General features: G+C 37.6%; 3 protein-coding genes across 4 annotated transcripts; 1 reads left to right on the top strand and 2 right to left on the bottom strand.

Moving 5' to 3' along the window:
• Nucleotides 1-2,635: 2,635 nt before the first annotated feature.
• On the bottom strand, nucleotides 2,636-4,502 carry LOC140775633 (NAC domain-containing protein 68-like). The gene is made up of 3 exons (XM_073119013.1): nucleotides 3,832-4,502; nucleotides 3,442-3,725; nucleotides 2,636-3,353 (listed from the first exon to the last, which is right to left on the bottom strand). Exons 1-3 carry the CDS (start codon nucleotides 4,013-4,015, stop codon nucleotides 2,922-2,924), a joined length of 900 nt encoding a protein of 299 aa, XP_072975114.1. The 5' UTR covers nucleotides 4,016-4,502; the 3' UTR covers nucleotides 2,636-2,921.
• A 9,421-nt stretch (nucleotides 4,503-13,923) lies between these two features.
• Nucleotides 13,924-15,305, top strand: LOC140776750 (NAC domain-containing protein 2-like). 2 transcript variants are annotated; one of them, XM_073120590.1, is made up of 3 exons: nucleotides 13,924-14,151; nucleotides 14,218-14,522; nucleotides 14,629-15,305. In XM_073120590.1, the coding sequence occupies exons 1-3, from the start codon at nucleotides 13,989-13,991 to the stop codon at nucleotides 15,154-15,156; spliced, it is 996 nt and encodes a 331-aa protein (XP_072976691.1). In that variant the 5' UTR covers nucleotides 13,924-13,988; the 3' UTR covers nucleotides 15,157-15,305. The 2 variants fall into 2 exon arrangements, with proteins under 2 accessions (XP_072976691.1, XP_072976692.1); XM_073120591.1 differs by having other exon boundaries at nucleotides 13,990-14,128.
• Nucleotides 15,306-19,572: 4,267 nt separating this feature from the next.
• Nucleotides 19,573-21,362, bottom strand: LOC140776166 (gibberellic acid methyltransferase 2). Its single transcript, XM_073119778.1, has 3 exons — nucleotides 20,761-21,362; nucleotides 20,369-20,662; nucleotides 19,573-19,986 (listed from the first exon to the last, which is right to left on the bottom strand). The coding sequence occupies exons 1-3, from the start codon at nucleotides 21,244-21,246 to the stop codon at nucleotides 19,624-19,626; spliced, it is 1,143 nt and encodes a 380-aa protein (XP_072975879.1). The 5' UTR covers nucleotides 21,247-21,362; the 3' UTR covers nucleotides 19,573-19,623.
• Nucleotides 21,363-22,997: the final 1,635 nt, after the last annotated feature.

The following is a 22,997-nucleotide window of genomic DNA, read 5'->3' as shown; positions in this document are numbered from 1 at the left end:
GGATGCATAGAGGATTCACTGTTAACAAAGTTGAAACATGAAGGTTGACCTAGTTTATCTTTGTCGCATGCAGCAAATTGCAAGGAGGATGTAGACAAGTAGTGTAAAAGATCAGGGGAGTTTAGATTTTCTATGCTTGATAGCTGAAGAGTTTTCTTCCAATAGGTTGTGCTGTTCTTCTTCATATAACAAAAGTACTCTAAGGTACACCCTTTGGCTTACTGTCATCAAATAAGGTACACCCTTTGGCTTACTATCATCAAAGAAAGAGCAATTCCGCCCTAGTTTTAATTCTTTGTTTGAAGGCCTTCGATAAGGAATTATCATTTTCTTTCTTCATTTTATGCAAGGTACTTGTATTATTTTAGTTGTAGTAGCTGCTGAAGAAAGGAATATACCATTACATATCACTTCTCTTTTAATGCTTTTGAGTTTTGATGCCGTAAATGTTAGACTTGCCGGAATTCAATGTTAGCATCCAATGAAGCTGTATCACAATATCATGCTTCACCTAGGAAACTTAACATATTCTCTGGAATAATGAGGACAAAGCTTCATTTGCAGCTGGTATTTAGCTAAAATTGGATATATGACTGATAAGGAAAGGTTTGGATAGCAAATTGTTCGCCTATTAAAGCATCTATAATTTCTCAAGTGGCACGTGATTGCAAAGAGTTCCTATTAGTCTGCATATTTCATACATGATGTGTTTGTGCTCTGAGCCAATTCTCTTGCTACATTCAATGTTCCAACCAAATAGTTCTTTACAATTAGTCTTTCTAGTTCCAATTGGAAAAGAACATTATAATTTCTATGAAAAAGCTTGATAAAATTATTTGGCTTCATAGCTTAAAATATTATACGACCATCATATCTGAAATCTTTCCTTGCTGACATAGACAACTTGAATGCAGAGTTGCAGACCATATGACCACTATATACATGAAAAATAAGAATGATGGTAGAACTCTTAAGTCATGAAGATACACATAGTGTATACAGGAACCTAAAACAATTTTAAGGTTTCAATAATATTCTGGTTCTGTGAGATGGGAGCACACTGCTAGGTGCTATTTTTGAATGAAAGCACATACAAAGGAGGTATTTTCTTCTAAAGGTTTCAGGTCCACAGAAACATTGTTATTCTACATAGTAGGTTGGTAGTAAAACAAGGAGTTAGGAAAGTGCACCTACATGACTATTGAAATGAAGTTAAAATGCCAAGGTACGTTCCTTACATTGGAAATTCAGTGGTCTAGAGAAAAGTATTAGGGAAGAATTATTAATAAATTTTAGGAGCATGACTGTTCTTGGAAATGAAATATAGTTACTCAGATCCCCTACCATCTTATAAGAGAAAGAAGAGCAATTGCTCCGGTTATGAGTTTGTCAGCATATTACCGGTAGACACATTAGGAGAAGTGTGGATATTGATGGAGAGGTTTGACAGAGTGAATGTTAATTGGATTTGGAACGAGCTGAGTTAGTTGGAGAAAGTTTTGTTGGAAGAATTTGGCATGCAGACTCTCTTCATGTGAGGCAATACCAAAGAAGAGGGTGAGAAACTCATGGTAGTAGCTCTTTATCCTGATTGAAGATACGCTATTTTTCCTATAAATGTTTAGCTAAAGTTGCTATCATATTATCGCTATGATAGATTGGTCAGGCAACCAATTGTAGAGTCAGTATGGATTTCACAGTAGATGTTTATTGATGTGCAACCAGCTCAGTTTGATGCTTTCTTTCATGTTGCGTGAATTGTTTCAGTAAACAAGCTTGGAACGTATGAATTGTTTAAGAAACTAATGTATCGCCGCCTGTGATATGCAATAACATGATGCTATATCTTAATTTACTTTCCTTAATTATCTCCTGATCTAGCATCACTGACAGCTCCGCCAAAGATTATCTTTAGATCAACTGAGCTCAAATTTAGTAACTAAAAGCCACGTACTTTTTGGTAACATTGCCTCTTTGACATGTCAACTACGTACCCATAGCTCTGTCTGATGACATAATTTGGCCACATTTAGGATCTCTTGTTTAATCTTGCACGTGAGCGTGCCTGATATTATCTCTATATTTGATAGCATGACTTGGTAAAGTGATCAACACACTATCTGCGCACATGATTCATAGCTTACTGTAGTAGATTCTTTAATTATGGTCCTGTCTGCTATCTTCTAGCATGCATATAAAAATACGCGCATATAAACTATTGCGCGCAATATCATTTTCTGTGATTACTGCTTTCCTTTTCAATGCTGGCTGATGCAATGATCATGCATTCGAATTCTCTCCCTTCTTGCTGTGATCCATTCAAATCGTCTTGTTGTTTTCCTGGTCTTACGTCTTATAGTGATTCCATATTTCCACTTTTTAGATGTATCGTGCTGCATTAAGTACGTAAACTCTATTCCAGTCTTGTGGGGATTCTCTCAGATCCTCGATGAGCATTCGATCTTCATCATATTCTATGTGTTTCTTTATTTTCTCCATTTATTCGTATCCACCGGTAAAAACTTTGAGCTCTCTACATTACATGCAGTCAGCTGAGCATATCAGATTCCTGCATGTAGAACTCATTCATCCTGATACCCTACATCTTTATATAAATTCAGTTGTGATGCTTACATTTCAGTAAATGAATTGGAGAAATTTTCATTACTACAAATGATGCTTTCTTACTTTCTACAACAAAATCATATGATAGTTCAACCACTAACTATATGATATTATCATATGTACATCAGCCTGTCTCCTGCCTTTTGGTTGATGAGTTGCTGTTTCTACATGGAAAGAAATCTAGAATCAAACAAAAGAATCTTACAAACTCAATTTGGAACTTACATAGTAACTAGACTATGTTCTCTCCTATACTCTCTTTTTTTTTTTTTTTTTTTTCTTAATCTCCCTCTATCTCAGTTACAGAATGGTGGCATGTTTGTCTGGTTCAACTTCACCTGTGGAGAACCGAGGGCTGCGAAGTAATAATCCTGGTTCGATATATCAATCGCCGGCGTTGATCCGAAACCCATATATGAGCTCTGCAAGTCATCTAGATTCAAGTCCATGAACCATTCATTGTCTTCCTTCTGTCGTTGCTCCATCGTCTGGTATTCGGTCGTCAGTCTGCCTGCTTGATTAGGTGCGTAAGCTCCGAACTTTTCCATGTCATCAAAGTTATGGGATGCCTCGTTATCTATATCCGATTCCAGTGTTCTAAAGCTGTCTGATCCGGTCTCATCCCATGAATCCATACTTTCTCCAAATGATATCTCCTCCTTTTGTTGCTGCATCTTCTCCCAGGTGTTCTTCTTGTTGTATAGGCGGCAAAGTACCCAGTCGTCTAACTGCATATATTTAGTCCATAATTTTATTAGCTTTCTTGTGACAAAAACAAGTTCATGATCACATGTGTTCATAATGTTCATCATATACCCTTAGGCTTCCCTTCTTGTTGGCGGCGCGGTTGACATCTGCGAGCCTGTACTCGTGCATGATCCAGTCAGTCTTCACGCCCCTCGGTGCCTTCCCGGAGTAAAAGACCAATGCCTTCTTGATTCCAAGAGCCGTACTGCTTCCCTTCTTTGACACCGGCTTGTCGGCCCCCGTCGCCTTCCAGTACCCCTTCCCGGCGGCCCTGTTAGGCCTCGAGCCGTTCGGGTACTTCCGGTCACGAGGCGTAAAGAAGTACCACTCTCTTTGCCCAAACAATGCCTTCTCTGCTCACAGAAACAACAAATTATTACTCTCTAAAGCTTTTATTTTATTATACTACGTAAATGATTGCTATCACAACCTAAGCTTGTGTTATGACAGATCCAATACCTGGAAGCTCCCACGGATCATACTTGTAGAGATCGACCTCGGCGATGATCGGAACCGGAAGGCGCTGGTAGGTGATCTTCCGGCATAAGTAGTGGACGACGAGCTCCTCGTCGGTCGGGTGGAATCGGAATCCGGGCGGCAAGTTAAGCTCCGCCTCTGCGTCTCTCGTCCTCGCCAAACCCATTTCTTTGAAGTGCAACTACTCTTCTCTGTGGTATTTCTCCTTTGTTCAGGCGTTCTTTATTTTTTTGGAGGAGAGGATGCAAGATTTCTGGGACAAGGATTAGGTCCATGTAACGGCTATAAATATGTGACGGGTTCGGGTATTGAGCACCCACGTGCCACTCGCAAGCTCACGGAAGCTTCGTCGTGTGAAAAGAGTCAAACGTTGAGTCGGCAGCCGTAGAATAGAATTTAGAATATACTAATCCGATCTGCTGATGGTTAAATGAACGGTGGATGGAGGCGGTCGCACAGAGGCTAACTCTGCGGACGTGGAGCCCATTGCAATGGCGGCTATAATGGTATTTGACGGGGGGCCAACTCATGGCCATTGGTAGGGTTCATCCCCCCTTGGCCTCTTTATTTCGGCACGTGGGTGCTGATGCCGGCGGCAGTGCGGTGCATCTGGGTGATGACTGATGAGGTAAGAGCCGACGTTAATAAACTTTGTCCTTTAAAAGGCGGTCCTCCTGTTTTCCTCTTTTGGTAGATTTCTTGTCGCGGAAGGCAACCAGTTGGAGCCGAGTCGAGTCGAGTCGAGCTTTCCTTCTTTTCTTCTCTTCTCTTCTGAAAAGATTGTTTTATCCTAAGAAAGTTAGGAGCCTTAGAAATATTAGGCCTCGTTTAGCTCGAACGAACTCGATTAGTTAGTCTCTAGAGTAGTTGATACGGTGAATCACAGACAAAGGTTGCTTGCTGAATAGGAGATGTAGAGTATCCTAATTCCTTGTCTATTTAGGAGAAATGGTCCTGTTCCTAATCCTCTCCTCCCTCCAATTGAGAGAGGTGTGGTAGAGAAATCCATTGTGCATCATAAACACCCTGCTGCTGCTGGGTTGGAATGATAGTGACTTAGATTTCGCAAATCCTAATCTGCAGGAGGATCAAATTGCAAGGTAATCCATTATCATTAGTTGGGCAAATCGTACTAGATGATTATGATATAAACCCAACCTTATCTTTGTATCTGAAATTTGATGATTGTTTAATTGGATTCCTCGTGCCAAACTGGTGATCAACTAGATATATCCCTTTCTTTAATATTAGATTGAGAACAGAAACTAATTCACTGGATTCATTCCATCTAGGATTGTAAATTTGGCTTGAACAATTCAAATGAACAAGTCAGGTATAGAGGCCATATGAATCGTTCGGCAGCTGTATTTTGCTTTTATTATCTCAAAAATATCCTATGTTAGTTAGATACTACTAAATTAACTACAAATACAAAATATCCCTAATACCCGTGAATAAGTTTTCTAAGACTAAGAAAAAATTAAAAGGGTAATTAAATTTTAAGATCAAATAGGCCGTATTTTTGGGTTATTTTAGGTTTTTTAAGTAATAGAATATTCTTTATTCTGTCCATAACCCTTAGGATAAAATTAACTCAAGGTCCATTTGAGATACTAAAAGTAAAATATAAGGCTGCCAATGGTAAGTAATAAAGGCAAAACTGGTTGTGTTTTTGATAAATTTCCCAAACTCTAAGCCTTCTTATTTATCTAGTAATTTTAGCTTCTTTTTGATGGGTTGAATATATTTTACCTCTAATGCTATCTTTATGAACTTTATTCTTTATTATTATTATCTCTATCCTCATCTTCTCTCAAATAAAAAACTTTATTTTATATTATTATGCCCTCTTTGCGCTATTTAGTAGTTAAGTATAACTTAAAATTGTTACCATTTTGAATAAGAATTATTTTATCCTCTAAACCTTTTATGTTATATTACTAACCCACCCACGCTCAACTTTCTCTTTAAATATTTATTTATCTAACAAAAACATAGATATTTAAATCATTTTGCATCTCTATGTGATGCAAAACAAAATTTAGAGAAAAAGTATTTAACCTTTTATTAATCTTACACATTGTTTGGTTGTCAAAACTTGGGAAGAATAATGACACTCTTTATTCTTTTCAAAAGTAAAGCTTTAAAATGCTCTATCACTTAATTAACTAATGATCAACGACTTAACATAATGGTCATAGTTCTTTTTTGTTGTATCTTTTCCATTCTTTGAAGTGGCGGCTTGGAAAAATCCTCAACCTCAACCTCAAACCCATGACCATTCTCTGTCTTTGTTGGAAGAAACTTGGAATTGTAAGCAGACAAATACAAGTAAAAGCGAGACCAAAACCAACTCCCTTTTAATTAGACTCTGTTCGACCCACCTCACTTTGTCTCTCGCCCATTTCAATCACGTGCGCATTAACCCCCTTTTCCTTTGTCATGCTTATCTTAGCCATTAGTACGTACACATCCAACTAACCAGTTGACTAGGCCATCCTTGTGCCACGTCAGCGCAACAGGATGACGTGTGCCAGATTTGTCGATTTCATGACAGCTGGGACGAGCGTCTTCCTTGTCCTCTTTTAACTTCGGGTCATTGGTCGGGTCACGTGGCGTCGTGGTCTATTGTTTTTAGGTGATGAATGGATCCACCCGTTATCTACCGTGTGATCCTTTTTTTATTTTCTTTTCACGCTCTTATATTATGTCTTTATTAGGTTTTACTCCACCTCCAGAATTCCTACTAGGATCCCAAAGCCCTGAAACTCCCTTGGATTTATCACTGGATTTTCAGGACAGTTTTTTATTTTTATTTTAATTAATGATTTAGGGTGCATTTGATTGATGAAAAATAAATAAATAAATAAATAAATTTTTAGAATAGAGGTGGAAATAAGCTACCCACTCTCTTAAAATCACTTATTTTCCCTTATTTCACTTAAGAATAACACTTATAATCATAACCTCTGTTTTAAGGACTCTAGAAAATAATGTGGTTAAAATGCAAAAATAGTCATCATAAACCAAACTCCTTAGGTAAAGTGTAACGATGAGCAAAAGCAGAAGAAAAGAAGGAATGACTTCACAAGTCGACACATTATGTATAATCTTGTAGCATGTCCATAAATAAAGGCATTGAAGGTGAGAGAAATGTGTAAGAGGTGCTTCTATCTTTTATATGCGTCCACCATGGATCAAGATCATAAACGCATGAAATTAATTCTCGTACATTTGGATAACCTTTTCCACATCATTCGTCAACATCTCATAGTCCAATTTGGATAACCTCTTCCACATCTTTGCTCAATATCTAATATTAGTACATTTTATAGCTCATCTTCACATGGGAGATCAGGTCCACCCTCCCATCCTTATCCTTGCAAGATTTTTTAAAAAAAAAATGTGAACAATGGACTAATATTAATTTCTAAATTTTACCACTTAAACTCTGGTAAAGTTGTTAATTACCTCCCTTAAGACTAGAGAGGTGGTGGAGTCGACTTTAATCATAAGTCATTATTGTGAAAATAATTGTTTAGTCGTTTAACTCAATGATTCGATTGATGGCTCGACGTTATGATAGCAGTTTGATAGCACGATAAATTAGAGCAATGTTCAGGTGGCGTTTAGTTTAGAGAGACAACTCATATATTGGCTAGAAGTGAATTTAAGTGTTTTTTTATCTAAGAATGATTAACCTTTTTTTTTCGTTCATATATAACATTTATGCTTTTGAATGATTAGAAAAGCAAATTGCTTTCCAAATCTTGGTCTAATACTAGACCCACCTTACTCTTTGTTAGCAATAAGGCTAAAAAAGCCTATCTAATCATGTGAAAAAGATTGAAATTGTGGCTCATTAATTATTGATTAAGCTTTTAGAAAAGATGATAAATTAATTTGAAAGGGACCAAACAATGAAAGTTTTATCTCTTCTTATATACATAAATTATTATATGGTTAAATATATTTTACTCTGATGTACTTTAGAATAAAATTAATTTACCTCCGCATACTTTCTGCCTACACTTTTAACTAAACTGCAAGTATAAATATCATTAATGTAGATAACATATTGAGCTAAATAATTAAAATAAATTGATATTCTGAGAGAAAGTTTAGGATGACTTGGTGGTACAAAATAAAAAATAATTTTTAAATTAAAAAAGAGATGATAGGGTTAACTTTGGATACATAGTGATATTAAAGTAGAGTGATTTTGATCCAGAGTACTTATGCTTTGATGATAATTAGAGCAACTTAGTAGTTCACGTCGAATGTAGATTGGACTCAAACTGGGCCTTAATTAGTGTAATCCACTTAAGGATTTTATGAACTGGGCCTCTAACAAGGTTTAAAAATATAAAGTGGGTTGGACTTGAAATGGCTTGGCCCAATTGATTCCTTTTCCTACTTAACTTTGCCCATTAACAGTTAAATGGATTTAAGTTCTTTATCATGCTAATGAAGTGTAATTGGGATCTAATGAGACAACGTATCGCTATCTTAAATCTTACAAGTAGAAGAAAAAAAATATATTTATTCATTTTAATTTATGAAGAATAAAGAAGTAGTATAGGGCATTTGTGCTTGTTGGATAAAATAATTCCGACATAGTTATTATCATAATATATATTTTCTAGAAAATCTACCTTACAATAATAAAAAAGGATTACATTCCATTATTATTCCACACGGAGAAAAGAATTGAATGGAAGGTGAAGAGTCTAAAATTGACCAGCATAAGCATTTGCCAAAAGCCATGGGTTTCAAAATTTTGGAAGCCATGATCAAACCTTTTTAGCATAAATTGACTTCAATCTCAAAGACTTCCAAACTAGTGAAAGTTCTTCGACTGCTTACCAATCTTATTACCTGCATCCTATGACTTTTCTTTTTCTTTTGTAGTTTTGTGCACACACTTCATATTTAATTATATGATACCACCTAAACTTCAATGCGTGATTTGCACCAAAACCACTAACACAACTTTGTTTTTATGGGTCAAACCTGGTTTTGTTTTTCCTTGCATGTAAGATTTATTATCTATTTTTTTCTTCTCAATTTTTGGTATTATTGAGTGATGAAGAGAGAGAATTATACTGTACATTTAATGCCGTTTGAATTTTCTTTACTATTATGTCACGTAAATATAAAATGATAAGTTTCGTAGTAAAATTGTGAAATGAAACATACAAGTGTTTAAATCCCTTATAAAACTATGAAACACATTTAGTTTTTTTATTACTCAAACTCATTAATTGCGGACGTTTCAATTATTAGGCCCATCCCATAAAAAAACAAAATAGAAAAAAAATATTGTTTTAACTTAACTCTACTGTTGATCTCTATCTATATTAGGATTTTTTTTAACATAATTGCCAATCACAACTTCCAAATTATCATTACTGTTATTACATAATATGTTTATAAAATAAAAGTTTACTAGAACACCCTTAAAATATTTATCATCAAATTTTCTGCACTATGAAATCAGATAACACTATGTAGCTTTCTAACTATCTTAAACAAATTTATACAAGCACAACATGGCCTTTTCTTAATCTAAATTCAACTTTAAAGGTGATAGATTAAATTTAATTAATATTTCTTTGAAAGACATCAATAATTTTGGCGATAATTATGGTATTCTGAAATATTTCTGCGGCAATTATGGGACCTCTCTTTGTATTCTTTGTTCAGGTGTTGTGTAAGTAAGTTGTGATAATTATAGAATCCATTAAGACAGTCAATATTACTATTGATCATGAAAGATACTCATGGAGATCATGAGGTCAGGGAGAAGAAGATGACATGTTTTCCATTATTTCTCACACAAAGTTGCCGTACTTTCCAATTATTAGTTAGGTTTGCAAGCAACTCCCATCCTGTCATTCAAAGTCAAATGTGTTTTGTTCATCCTCACACGGTTTTTGACTTTTATCTCTCTTTGCTTTAACTTTCTCCTTTAGTCTTTCTTTGATAAATTAGCTTCTGTTTCTAGGTCATTGCTACTTGAAGGTTTGCATGCAAGCTACTTCTTGTTACAATATATATCATTAATTTTCTTCCAACTACGTACGTTCATGCCATCAAATAATTATGTCACGCTACGAGGACTAAAATATATTTATATATATATAATTTTCATACATGGACCAGTAGATTAACGAATAGTCAGTCAGTGAGATAAAAGGGATCGATAGCTACGTACTATTACAATTAATTAACCGAATGGTTTGTAGTCTATTTAAGGCTTAATGCTGATGTCCAACCTGGTTGGACTATCGTGCTTAATTATTCGAGGAGGAGGAGTACTACTACTACTACTACTACTAAATGACAAAGTAGGATCAACGTGGCAAATGCAACAGTAGATGGATAAGGTTGATCATCTTGGTTAAGGAGCTTAATTATCCTTAGATAAGTGTGAACGCACGTCTAATTAAAGAGGCTAAAAAGGCATGAGCAGAGTTGCATAAGCATACATGTTAAATAGATATGTTGGAATCTTTCCATGTGTGAAGAGAGAAGAAAGAAGAAAGAAGAAAGAAGAAAGAAGAAAGAAGAAAGGTCGAGGGGGGCATATACATGCATGCGTGCATGCATGTGAATAAACATGACTTGCAGCTCAGCATTAAAGGAATAAAAGCAGGTTTAATTTCATGTTAAGATAATTAGTTAATCTAAAAACTTAAGCCTTTAACTAATAAGTAGACTAACAATAGATACATATATATTATGGCCATTTTAACAAACATACGAAGAGTATATATGCATCTTTAATTAACTTAAGAAGCATGCATGCTTATTTTCCACACGTTGTCATGCTGCTTGTACTACGATAAGACCCATGACCAGTTCGTGTTGAATACCATCTGCGTTTACACTTGGTGGAATTTAGAATTCCATCTCATTACTTATCTAAGTCAAGATCTAGACAAGCAAAAAGCCAGCATGCGTGCACATATAATTACATATCATTTTCAATGCCATCTCCATTAATTCTTCTTTACAGTACTACTGTGGAATATTTCGATCTCCACGTACTTCACTTCTTTCTCTTCACCGTCATTAGGCTCGTCAGCATGAATGCCAAACCTTACAACTCTTGGCATCTATCTAAGTCCAACTTCTCCAATCCCAGGCCTCTCTTCTTGGCTATATATTCTACTTATCTATCAATCTATCTCTCTCTCTCTCTCTTATCCATCATACAAACATGGGGACGAATCAAAGGGTGACGTGCCCCCCATGCATGCTTTCTATAACATTGGGCACTTGTTAGGTTTTCTTTATAAACCTTGCTTAAATTCCTACAATATGAGGTGTAGCAAATCAATATTCCATATTTATTAAGCAACCGGAGCTAATGATAAGCACTATATTATAAATTAATTGCGCCTAGAATTCTCACCGCACTTAGTTATAAGTAGATTAGATTAGATTAATTAGCTAATCACTGGAATTTAACCGGGTGCCGCCTTTGGTTTTAATTGTTGGATTTTCTACACAATTGCCACTAGAAACTTTTACAACGTCATATTTGCCACCCTATGTTTTTTAAAACATAGTTCATTTAGAATTGCCCATTTGACTAGTTTTTAAACAAAATATCCATAGAATATTTTAACAACTAATATACTTCCGGTAATGTAAAATGTTTCAGATTATTTTAATCAATGCATACGAGTATATGTAAAAAAGTTTGTTTTTTCTTAATCTAAGTTTAAATTAGTTAGGTTAAAGTAATGTTTGTTTTTGATAGTTGAGATAGGGGATAAAAATGATCAAATTTATCTTATTATCTTTTTTCCTAGTTTAGCATACATAAATTTATCTTTTAGAGAAAGATAGAAAATATGTTTAAAATTATATTATCATATCCATTATTTTTAGAAATTTTGGTAAAAAAAAATTTAAACTTAATTCCATGTTAATTATTAGAATAGAGAAGACAACTTTTTTTTTTTTAATAAAAGAGGGGTTAATAAATAGGGGCAAATCAGCTCTAACTTAGGCTTGGCTCTTTAAAGATATTTATGCTCGACTCAGCTCAACTCGAACTGAGCCAGACCCGAGCCCAAGCAAGGCTGAGCTTGATTAGACGAGGAGACAGAGGAGATGTCAGGGCGACGGTTTGCTGAAGGAGGAAGAGGTCGATGGAGAAGAGAAGACAACAGCGACTTATCGATGGAGGACGAGGAGGCCAGATGAGGAGACGACGAAGGAGAAAGATGAGGAGACCGACGTTGGGGTTGATGACGATGAAGGAGGAAGCTGAAATGAAGAGGAAATTGGTCGTTGAGTCTTTTTATTAGATTTATAATTAAAATTAGATAGAGATAAAATAATAATACTAGTAATCAATTCAAAATATTTAGATATAAGATATATTAATAAATATTATATTTAAGCGGATTCTTTCGAGACGAGCGTGAGCGCGCGAGCTCGTTTATTTTGACAACCCTTCGAGATTGATCCGATTACTTTACCCCCAAGGAACGTGACACCTGGAGGTCAATATTTCTGACATAAAGCGGGAATTAGTAGACTTGGTCAAGAATGGCAGCAAATCATTGCCTACTATATGCAAAACGACGTACACTAACAATGAGTGCGGACAAGTAATTGGACACGTAGACCTAGTACATACATTTATATGCTGACTCTCGATACGTTTCACATTCCTACTTGTTTATAAACTATGTTCGGTGTTCTGCGTTCCCCAGTGGATCGGCTGCAGGTTTTGACGTCATACCGCTGCTTTCCACGTGTCGCCCTTGACAAACACCAACCTAACTCAAAATTTAAATTAAAAGAGAAGAAATTTAAATTAAATGTTTGGAATTTGGAATTACTTTGCGGTGCCAACTCCTATAATTGATATTCCTACCTATATCTTCTTAGCCTGGTTTAGCTAATTCACTCGTGCTCTTTACTTCAGAATAATTTAAGAGAGATTTTGACCTACTCATATATTTTATTTCTTAAAATGATATCTATTATCTTTTTTTTTTTCTTATGAAATTATTATGAGTATTTTTTATTTCGTATAAAATAAATTAATGAGATAGATATTAATAAATATTTTAAAATGAGATTATTATAATATATTCTAGATAAAAATAATAATTTAAAAAATGAACGCCGGCTTAGTTACAGGCAATGATTACGGAAAGGTTAGAGTGCAAGTTTCGTAATGTCGACTAACCCCTTCCTTTGTATGCTATCAAACGAAAAAGGAACTATGGATGGTTTAATAGTTGACGTCATGTTAGGTCTAATTTTCTGTTGATGAAATAAAATAAAATAAAGATAGCCTAACTCTCTATGAAAGATAGGTACGATATAGTACTGTTAGGTCATTAAATATAATATTTAAAACCAATATTCTGGGGATCTCCTTTCTAGCTCTATTTAATTTAGATATAATTTCATTTCATATACTTGGGGTAGCAAGAGAGAAGTGTTTTAGAATGGATAGAGTTTTTCTCATATGTGCATCTGATACCCTTGGGTACCATTATTTGTGCTCTGATCTTATATTCTCTTGCATTCGTTTTCGGATCTGATCGCTACCGTTAATTTGTAGAGTCAAATACGTGTCATGCACACGTGATGATGGGATTCGCATTGACCAATAAACTGGGGACAGCATCACCCGTGCGGATCCGGACCCATAAAGAGGACCAGTAGTTGTTTACAATCTCTAACCATCGTCCACTGTCCATATCATTAACCCACTTCCCTAGTCGACACGTGTCCTCCCAAAAACCATGCGAGAGTCGCCAATTTTGTCGTCGTCCTCGGATCACCATCGCAGGCCCCAATCCCCTCGCCTGTCTTACGTGGATATAAAACTAACGATAACCACAACACACCCCGCCAAAAAATATTATCCCATAAAAACCCCCGGGCCCACTCATTTATTCCAATCATACCTCACTCCACGACAAAACCTCCTTCCGCGATAAAACCACCCCTGCACCTCCTCTCCTAAAACTTTCAAACTCCCCCCTCCTACCCCCTCCTCGATCTCCTCCTTCCCCCCCCCCCCCCCCCCCCCCCCCCCTCTCTCTATATCCCTCGTAGTTGCATCTAAGCAAACAAAAGCTTGGAGTCGTATTTAGATCATGTCGAACCCCACGTCGTCGCTTCCGCCGGGATTCCGGTTCCACCCGACCGACGAGGAGCTGATCATGCACTACCTGATGAAGCGTGTGGCGTCGTTACCGTGTCCAGTTTCGATCATTGCGGAGATTAACATCTATAAGTTTGATCCCTGGGACCTCCCTGGTTAGTAACTACGATAAACCTCTTCTTCTATGTCTCTTCTTATAACACCATGCGATCTTTGCGTAGCCAAAGCTATGTTTGGAGACAAGGAGTGGTACTTCTTCAGCCCAAGGGATCGGAAGTACCCGAACGGCGTCCGACCGAACCGAGCGGCGGCGTCCGGCTACTGGAAGGCGACCGGAACCGACAAGCCGATCGTCGCAAGCAAAGGGAACGAGAACATTGGGGTGAAGAAGGCACTCGTATTCTACAAAGGGAAGCCACCCAAGGGGATCAAGACGGACTGGATCATGCACGAGTACCGCCTGCACGAATCTCAAATCAGCCACAGGAGTAAACCCATGAAGCGTAGGGACTCCGCCACTATGAGGGTGAGACGCTGCTGTTTCCTCCTTGGCCTTATCATTGATTGACTTCATTTCCTCTGCTTAAGATGATTGTTTTTTGTTACATTTTTTTTGCTTTTTTTGGGTTCAGTTGGATGATTGGGTCCTCTGTAGGATCTACAAGAAGAGCAGCCACGTCCAGTCCATAGATCATGAGCAAGAAGACTCTAGCATAGAGGATTCATTCATGGCTAGTTTGCCAAATCTCACACCTCCAAGCAGCCTCAAAATGCCAAAATCCTCTTCTTTAACCGATCTCCTCGAAAGCATCGACTACGCGGCGCTGTCTCGCCTTTTGGAGAACACCTCTGACATGCCAAGCTTGGGATATGGATATCTTGGTTGCACAAATTTATGCCAATCTTCCATTAACGGCAGTAACAACAGCAATGGCAGAGCATGTCCCACTGTTTTAGATGATGAGGATGATGTCAAGCGCCAAAGGTTTGAAGATGGCAGCAATCTTTCTCACCCTGCAAAGAAGCCTTGTGATTCCAGGAGTTACAGCAGCTTCAGCAACCAGTTTGATAGCTCTCAGTTCAATTTACTAGGCCAGTCTTTGTTAGCTAACCAACTGCCATTAAACACCCATTTGGGCTTGCTAGGAGATTACAAATAGACAGTTGAAAGCATAAAAAGTATGTGAGAATTGTAGGTTAGACTCTTGATGGTTGTACACTTGATGGTTGTACATACTTTGTGGTTTTGCTATCTTTTCTTTGAATAAAAGACTATGGCATGGCACTGGAATTAAAAGCTTTTCATACATCCAATGGTGTGAGAGATGCCTCATTTCTTGTACTTTGGTACAACTAGTGTACCTGAAAGAATGTATGGCAATCCTTATCCAGAAGAAAGATGTTTGAATGAAAAATGAAATGTTTACACCCATAGTTGTTCCAAGCTAAAGATACTCTTTAAGTTCTGGGTCAGATGATTCCTTAAGAATTTGGAATATCCTCTCTTTAATCTTCACCTTCAAACTTTACTTCTTTTAGAATAACAAGCAAAACTCTACACGTTTCTGCTTGTCCTCTTTTTAAATAGAGGAGTGTAATTGCTCAAGGATACCTACAAAGAGTCAAATATAAGGATTAACTCAACCTGAAATAAGAACTTAAAAAAATATATGTATATAAGAAGGATTGATATGTAACTCTAATACGCATATGTCACATTATAGCTTTTCTGTGATTAGACTACAACTTTTTTTTTTTGTTCAGCTATATCTATCAGTGTCAAAAAAAAAAAAGCACCAGAAGAATGCCAATTCCGACTGCTATTCTGATTAGACTCATCCATCTTAGTTCACTTTTATATTCTGCCAAGCAAAGTTAGCATGAAACGTTTATTTCTGAGGACAAATGAGATGATCAAATCTTTCCCAAAATGGTAATGCAGAGATGGATACTATCTGCTGATGATATGTTGAGGATTAGCACATTGCAGAGTGATGATCAAAGCAAGAAAACAGCTTACCGGGGCGCTCCCGGTTTTTACCCTTTAATGGATTAGAGTGGTTAAACTTAGCCACTAGACTTCTTTCTTGGTTGTTTCCTTCTTGTGTTAGCAGCTTCCTCATTGGAAACATCAATGTGTAAATCATAATACTTGGAAAGTACTCCTGGTCATTGTATAATAACTAGATAATATGTACCCACCTATGGATTAAGATAATTAAGAAGTTAGAAATGATGTCAGTTGCTTTTTAAGCCTTTTGACTTCCACTGTCAGTATGGGTTATTCTAACAAGCTTCAGAAAATTATTGAGGTTAAGGCTAGAGAATAAGGACATAAGGGTAGGGTGTTTCCATCTGTGACATAACCCATGCCTAAACTTATCACACATTAATTTTTTGCAGCCTGCTCATTGGATGCATACATTATAAAAACCAAGATTAAGATACCATTCAGTGGAACATTAGTCATTGATTGCTTTCTTATTAAGTATGGCTTTCCATCTTGTTATTTGACCTGAGCAAATAATGCAGATAATCTTGGCAAACCTTGTGCTATATGTATTGTATAAGCACCGCGTCAACTGTCATATGCAAGAGCAACTTGTACATAGATTTGACAGGGAATTCTCTTTGCCATGTGTTGCGACATAGCAAGTAGTTTTCTGTTTTTTAATTGTCATTTGTTGATAGAGCCTTTGTTGATCTAAAAAAATATTTGCTAGTAGTGCATCTTATCACTTTGCCATGTGAAACGTTAGCTAAATCATATGAAAACTTGGAGAAGATATGGCTCAATGATAAGTTTCTCAATTACTATACAGCCAGTTGTATGGAAGGAAGCTAATTCTTCATTTGTCTTCTCATGTGGGATATCTGTCTGCAAGAATGATAACTAAGAATGCCATTGGGTGATCAACATTCAGAGGATAAGGACAAACTTGGATAAGATGAGTCTGATCCAATGTTGTTGTTGGTTGGTCACACTTCAGAAATCAAAAAGTTGTCCTCTTCCTATCAACAAATCATCTTTTAAGTCGTTTGCCATTACGTTTATCGTCATCCATTCTAGATAAGAAAGTTCTCTCCAAACCTCTCACAAACCAGTACAATTTTTGTAAAATCGACCCAAGTGTCTCTTCACTTGTAGAAGAAGCAGGGCAGGATTTAGATCAAGTCATTCGAGGAAGTACAAACTTGAGTTATTAAGTGGTTAATCAGTTTGTTCTTGAAGACGTGGAGGAACAAAAAAAAAGTCCTTATGTACTCCATACATCTCTTAGAGAGAAGAATCTTTGGGACTTGAACAAAAATATCCAAGTAGAAGCATGCGAATGAGACAGGAATCAAAACCAGATGAAGACTAGAGAACATCATGCCAAAATTCTGAAGGCCCTAATTGTTGACAAAATTCTCATATTGGCGTTGCGACTAAGAGTACTAATTAAATTGACTGTAAGCATTAGTTTTCAGTCATTCAAGCAGTTATGATTTTGCATACAAGTTCTGCAGCCCATTGCTCAGGGCATTACATAGAAATTTTTCAGGCACTCTAGCAGGCAAAGTAAGTGGAATTCAAGCCCACATCAAGCCCTGTGCTAAAGAAGGCATCCGTTTAGTAAATTTTACTCTGAGAAATATCTTGAATCCTCTTCTTCTACGACATCTCATATTCTTTTATGAGTTCCTTTGTAAATTTGGAAGAATATTATGCTCCTTGAAAGAAAAGAAAAAACGTAGTCCTCTAGTATAGTATGGGCCGTATGGCATCAGTTCAGAAAACAGAGAATTATCCTTAAGAGCATCTACTTACATCATCAGAAAAAGTACTTAATGCTAAACATTTTGAATGTTGACATGCAGTTCAGTTTCAGCCAGAGACAGTACATTTGCATGGAACTCATTCATATGGTTATTCTTTATATCTAGTGAAATCAATTTGAGTAACTGCCAGACAGCCAACTCACCTAGTGGTCCACACAGGACTACAGCTCAATGTTTAAACAGTAAGTTCGCCAAATAAGAAATTAAAAAAAAAAAAACCAATAGAGGAGATGGAGGACAAAACCTTAGCAAGTTCTAGATTCATAGCCTTAACAAAAATCTGACTCCATGGATGTCAAGAAACTCACACATCGATTCCGTCGTCACCGACGGCGCGATGACAGGCCATGTGGCATGCTGAAAGATGTACCAAGTGGTCCAAGCTTTGTACAAGCTTTTTGTTCACTTGCTGGAGTTCATGCAATTGCCTCTCACAGATCAAGGAAGAGATCATTGTAAAGCTGAGACCGCTGCTCATGGCAATGACAAGGTAAGCTTGGCTCCATATCAAGATGCCAATGTCGAAGGCCAAATGCGAGAAGCAACATTATGTCTGATGTTTATGTGGCATTCAACCATCCAGCATGAGGTCATGGTGTGAGTTGGCAATGGACCACAAGGGTGGGTGGGTAAATGAGACGGATGGCCAGCTTAGCATGGAGTGCATTATTAGCCTTTTAAATCTACCATCTCCTCTATGCCAATCATTAAAATGGGGCTCAGTCTTAAGGAGTTGTCTCCAGCCTTCTGGCAACCTTGGCTTCCAGTCCAGCCTTGTCATGCCATGTGAATAAATCTTTGGATTACAAATAGAATATATTCATATATGACACCTTATATATATATATATATCATCTGGTTGATTGATTATTTAACTTAAAATTCTGACATGGATTACTACAGTTGGGTGATGCCCACCATAATAGGTGGTCCGACCAAGACAATCAAACATAGAAGGAGAACCGTAGAGAGCTGCTTCGAGTTGGTAGTGCAGGGGACATGCAAACCCCACCTGTACACACAAATAGAGAAGGAGAAAGGGAGAGAGAAAAGGATAGCAATGAGAGTGAGAGGGAAAGAGAAAAGGATAGCAATGAGAGAAATATATGAGAGGAAGCTAATGGAATAGTGCTTAGATGATCAAATATGTTTAAGTTGTATGCGTTTTTCTACGTTGGAATTTATAGATTTAACTTGAACATCATTAAGTTTTTTACTTCGGCATGTCTAGATGAGAAATGCGAGAGGAAAATAGTAGTAATTGGGCTTATTTTACTTTTCAAGATACTTCTCTTTTGAAAAAAATATATATATAAATTAGACAATCAAATAAGAAGTAACACTAATTAAAAAAAAAAGTAAGAAAAATCCGGCAAAATGACTTGTAGCTTATTTATTAGAAAAATGAGAGATTTATTCTGTTGTAGCTTTGCGGTGTTGATAGATATGTTTGGCTGTCTTTGATATATTTTTATCTTCTGAAATACCACCTAAACTATTTAAACTATAACCAAAATTTATAAACACCCTACTTTCTATTTTTATCATTCTACACATATACTAGTCTAATGAGATATCTAAATAATAACGACGTGGCCTAGTGATCAGTAATCGTGAATGGCAGAGTCTAGAGTCGGGACTGAGAATAACAGATCCAATATGTTTGGTTATAGGGTGGGCCCTCACCATTAATCTACTTCGTCTTGCTTTCTTATAAAGTTAATTTTCAACTTATATATAAATATATTATGGTTTAAGCAATATAAAGTTGTACAATTATAATGAATAAATAGAAGGATGCAACTTTAAATTCTAATGGCACAAACGACAATGACGCCATAGAAGCAAGTCTTTGGCAGCGTGGCCATGTCCTCGGAGACCCTCTTCTCGAATCTCTTGAAGAGCTCGTCGGGGAGCAACTCTCCGACGTGGGCGACGAGGATTGGCCGGAGCGTGGCACGCACTAGATTCGCTTTGGCGCGGCCGTAGGAGACGGGATCCCGCATCCACTCATCTTGCTTCTCCTTGGAGTGCTCGATGAGCCTGTGGAACTCCAGTTGCTTGATCTCGAATCCCTGGCAGTGATCGAATGCTTCCTTCACCTCTTCTTTGCTCCTCATGTACGCCGGGATGTTGAAGCTGTCTCGCGTTTCTTCGTCGATTAATCCCTGCAGTATAGAGCTTATTTGTTTCCCATTTCTTATTTTCTTTTTTTCCCCCAGAAAACAAAACACTCTACTCTATTAGTATTTATCATTTCATATCCTTAATTACATCTTATTCTGCTATTTTTATAAGGTAAAAAATATTAAAAATACTTCTCAAAAGGATTATTTAGAGGTGAGCGGGACATGTTTAACTTATACAAAGACATTGCGATCATTATGTATATATAGTTAATCTAACTCATCTATATAATAATGAGAGGATGCATACATGGGGACACCAAAGGGCACTGGTTATATTATATATATATGCATGGGCTGTCATGCTGGTTTTAAGGTGGGAGATTGTGAGCTTGCCCTTGCAATTGTCTCATTTTGTACAAACCTCGTTTAGTAGGTCCTCCCATGCCTGGTCCATTGAGTCCGTGAATGGATGCTTGGCCCTTGAGTCTGGATCACATAGCTGGTTCTCCGGCCGCTGCGAGCTAGGCCGACCTCCGATGAGCATGAAAAGCATCCCTCCTTCCACAATCTCTTCCTTTCGACATCGCAAGAAAGCCCTTAAATCGTCTTTCGACTGCCTAGCATACGCGTCGACGACTTCTTTCTTCGCGCCGTCTATCCATGCTCGACCTTTATTCCACGCCGGCGATCGTCTGTCGAGCACGGCCTCCGGTATCTATCCCAATTAAAGAGTAGAGAACACTGACGTACTCTTGCATATATAAATCCCAAGATAATTTTTTTTTTAAAAAAGGAATGGCTGGCTACACTTACTTGAGAAAGCCAGTGCAAGGCGCTTAGGCTGACAGCCAAATGAATCTGGCCTCTAGGAAACAGCCTGTTATAGAATGAACCAGGCACCCCTGCTGCAAAGTATGGTCTCTTGATCCTATCATTGACGAATGGAATGGATTGGAAGAGCGAGTTGAAATCATTTGATGGGAGATCAGAGAAGAAGGCCTCGAATTCGGGGGCGTGCCCGCGTTGTTCCTCGTACTGCTGCTTAAGGTTCTGGACCACTAACTCCATGGTCGATAAGGTGTTGTGGCCTGTGGCGCAGCCTAAGTCTGCTATCCTTATAGAAGCTTCGTCGGCGAATAACTTCATCGATCGGATAGCCTTCGCGAGGAGCGGCTTTGATAACGCGACGGCAGTCGCAGGGGCATCGGAGTTCTTCGCATAGCTGTCGTCGTCGTCGCCGCCTTGCATACATAGTACTCTATGGAGGTTCCTATTCCATCTCTGGAAATGGTCTGCCATGTAATTGTAGTCTATATTGGAACTCTTATGAGATGATGACCAAGAAGAAATATATAACTCTTATCAGATGTTTTTCTTTCCCTTGTTTAAGCTGTGAGGCTGATGATTACTATGAATAAAATATTATACAGACAAAGTCATCAACACCAATAGAGAGATGTCCTTATTCATAAAGGTGAACCTCAGATTAAGGACCATGCAAGTCCCACACTATCACGGTGCACCTGCAAGTAAAAAGAGGATCGACGTAGTCCATTAATTGATGGTAGGTTCAGTTTACCCACAGTGAAAATTTGGGAATATACCAAACGCATATAGATACTTCTTTGAATTTATTGGGAGAGAGAGAGAGAGAGAGAGAGAGAGAGAGAGAGAGAGAGAGAGAGAGAGAGAGAGAGATTCATAAGAAAGAAAAAAAGGTAATCTAACCAGAATTAGATTACAAGCTGAGAAGATTTCCTAATACATTGCTTTACATTGCTGACACTTGTGGCATAAGAAGTCACTGTTACGTTGGAATTGAAACAGGAGATCCAAAGCCCTTTTGATGCATCCTTTGCATAACGTTCTAGGCGTCGCAGGGGCTAGGTTATCACCCCAAGTTCAAAGTTATGACTGCAGAGTCAACACTGGAGCTGTACCTCTAGCCTTATTCGATCTTGTTGATCTTATATGGATTACAAAGTGAGGAAGGGGGGGGGGGGGGGAGGGAGGCCCCTACTACAAAACTTTTTTCTTTGTCAAGATTGAAGAAGAGCAGCTTTCTCCTGCTATACCACCAACTGAGAGATCCAATTCCACTCAATCCCAATCTGCAGAAAGCTGTGGTGAAATATCTTTCCCTCTTTGACCTATCAATATCTGCATATGGTTCAGGTAATTAAAGCAAAGCTACTCTGGAATCAGTCTGCTCTCTTTTCTTCTTTTTGCAGATACCATCCCCCCGCCCCCGGCTGCAATACAGTGATATTGTGTGCATTGGCAGAATACCTTCTGACATTAACTGAAACGAGGGAAACAATGCCCATTTAATATCCTACCTTTTTGCTTACAAAAGTCAAAATTTTTGAGAAAATTCTATTAAAATTTTTATTAAAAAGTAAAGTGCTGCAAATACGTAGGGAGTTAAGTACAATTTTCTTTTTCCCCCTCTCTCGTTGTTGCTCTAAGAACTTGAATCATTTGGGCCTGCTCCAAACTTCTATAGAAGCTCCTTTGAATGCCAAAAGCTTTGCTTTTGGTACAAGTAATTTGTAAACAAATTCAACTATTAGTGGGCCTAAAAAGGCCCAGTTTCACTTAACTTGGTTAAGTGTGAATTAATCTCACCCGTTAATTATAATCATTAAAACCAGAAGAAACCCAACTCTTCTATTCTTCTCTCTCATTTATTAAGTTGTTTTGACTTTTGGAGGCGAGGAATCTGACAGCTTGGTCTTTGGTGTACGGCATGGGGATTTTAATTGGTCAAATGTCAAACATCCCCCCGCCCCCCAAAATAAAATGGTCAACGGATCAAGTGGGAGCGGTAGCCTAGTCGGCAGACTTCCATGCCGAAATGGTTGAGAAATTAGGCAAGCAGCCATTCCTAACCCATCCCCAATCCCCCCCCATTAGTAAACAAAACAAACGACTTTTAATTCGAGAGCATAGAAAAGGTAAGACTTGGAACTCATCTTGATCTAGTCCTCAAAGGCACACACGTGTGCAACTATTAACTAACAAGGAGATATTAATCTTGGTGACATCGA

Source organism: Typha angustifolia, chromosome 14, assembly GCF_048772165.1.
Source record: "Typha angustifolia cultivar Huaian chromosome 14, ASM4877216v1, whole genome shotgun sequence".
NCBI classification, from domain to species: domain Eukaryota; kingdom Viridiplantae; phylum Streptophyta; class Magnoliopsida; order Poales; family Typhaceae; genus Typha; species Typha angustifolia.
This window is presented reverse-complemented; position numbering and strand designations above follow the sequence as displayed.

What these genes read in the sequence shown, in the direction of transcription:
- LOC140776166 (XM_073119778.1), bottom strand. Translation starts at nt 21,246, where the DNA reads ATGGCAGACCATTTCCAGAGATGGAATAGGAACCTCCATAGAGTACTA. An exon ending in CCTTGCACTGGCTTTCTCAA is followed by an intron (nt 20,663 to 20,760) that starts GTAAGTGTAGCC and finishes TAATTGGGATAG; the next exon opens with ATACCGGAGGCCGTGCTCGA. An exon ending in GGGAGGACCTACTAAACGAG is followed by an intron (nt 19,987 to 20,368) that starts GTTTGTACAAAA and finishes TCTATACTGCAG; the next exon opens with GGATTAATCGACGAAGAAAC.
- LOC140776750 (XM_073120590.1), top strand. Translation starts at nt 13,989, where the DNA reads ATGTCGAACCCCACGTCGTCGCTTCCGCCGGGATTCCGGTTCCACCCG. An exon ending in TGATCCCTGGGACCTCCCTG is followed by an intron (nt 14,152 to 14,217) that starts GTTAGTAACTAC and finishes ATCTTTGCGTAG; the next exon opens with CCAAAGCTATGTTTGGAGAC. An exon ending in GGGACTCCGCCACTATGAGG is followed by an intron (nt 14,523 to 14,628) that starts GTGAGACGCTGC and finishes TTTTGGGTTCAG; the next exon opens with TTGGATGATTGGGTCCTCTG.
- LOC140775633 (XM_073119013.1), bottom strand. Translation starts at nt 4,015, where the DNA reads ATGGGTTTGGCGAGGACGAGAGACGCAGAGGCGGAGCTTAACTTGCCG. An exon ending in TGATCCGTGGGAGCTTCCAG is followed by an intron (nt 3,726 to 3,831) that starts GTATTGGATCTG and finishes TTCTGTGAGCAG; the next exon opens with AGAAGGCATTGTTTGGGCAA. An exon ending in ACAAGAAGGGAAGCCTAAGG is followed by an intron (nt 3,354 to 3,441) that starts GTATATGATGAA and finishes AAATATATGCAG; the next exon opens with TTAGACGACTGGGTACTTTG.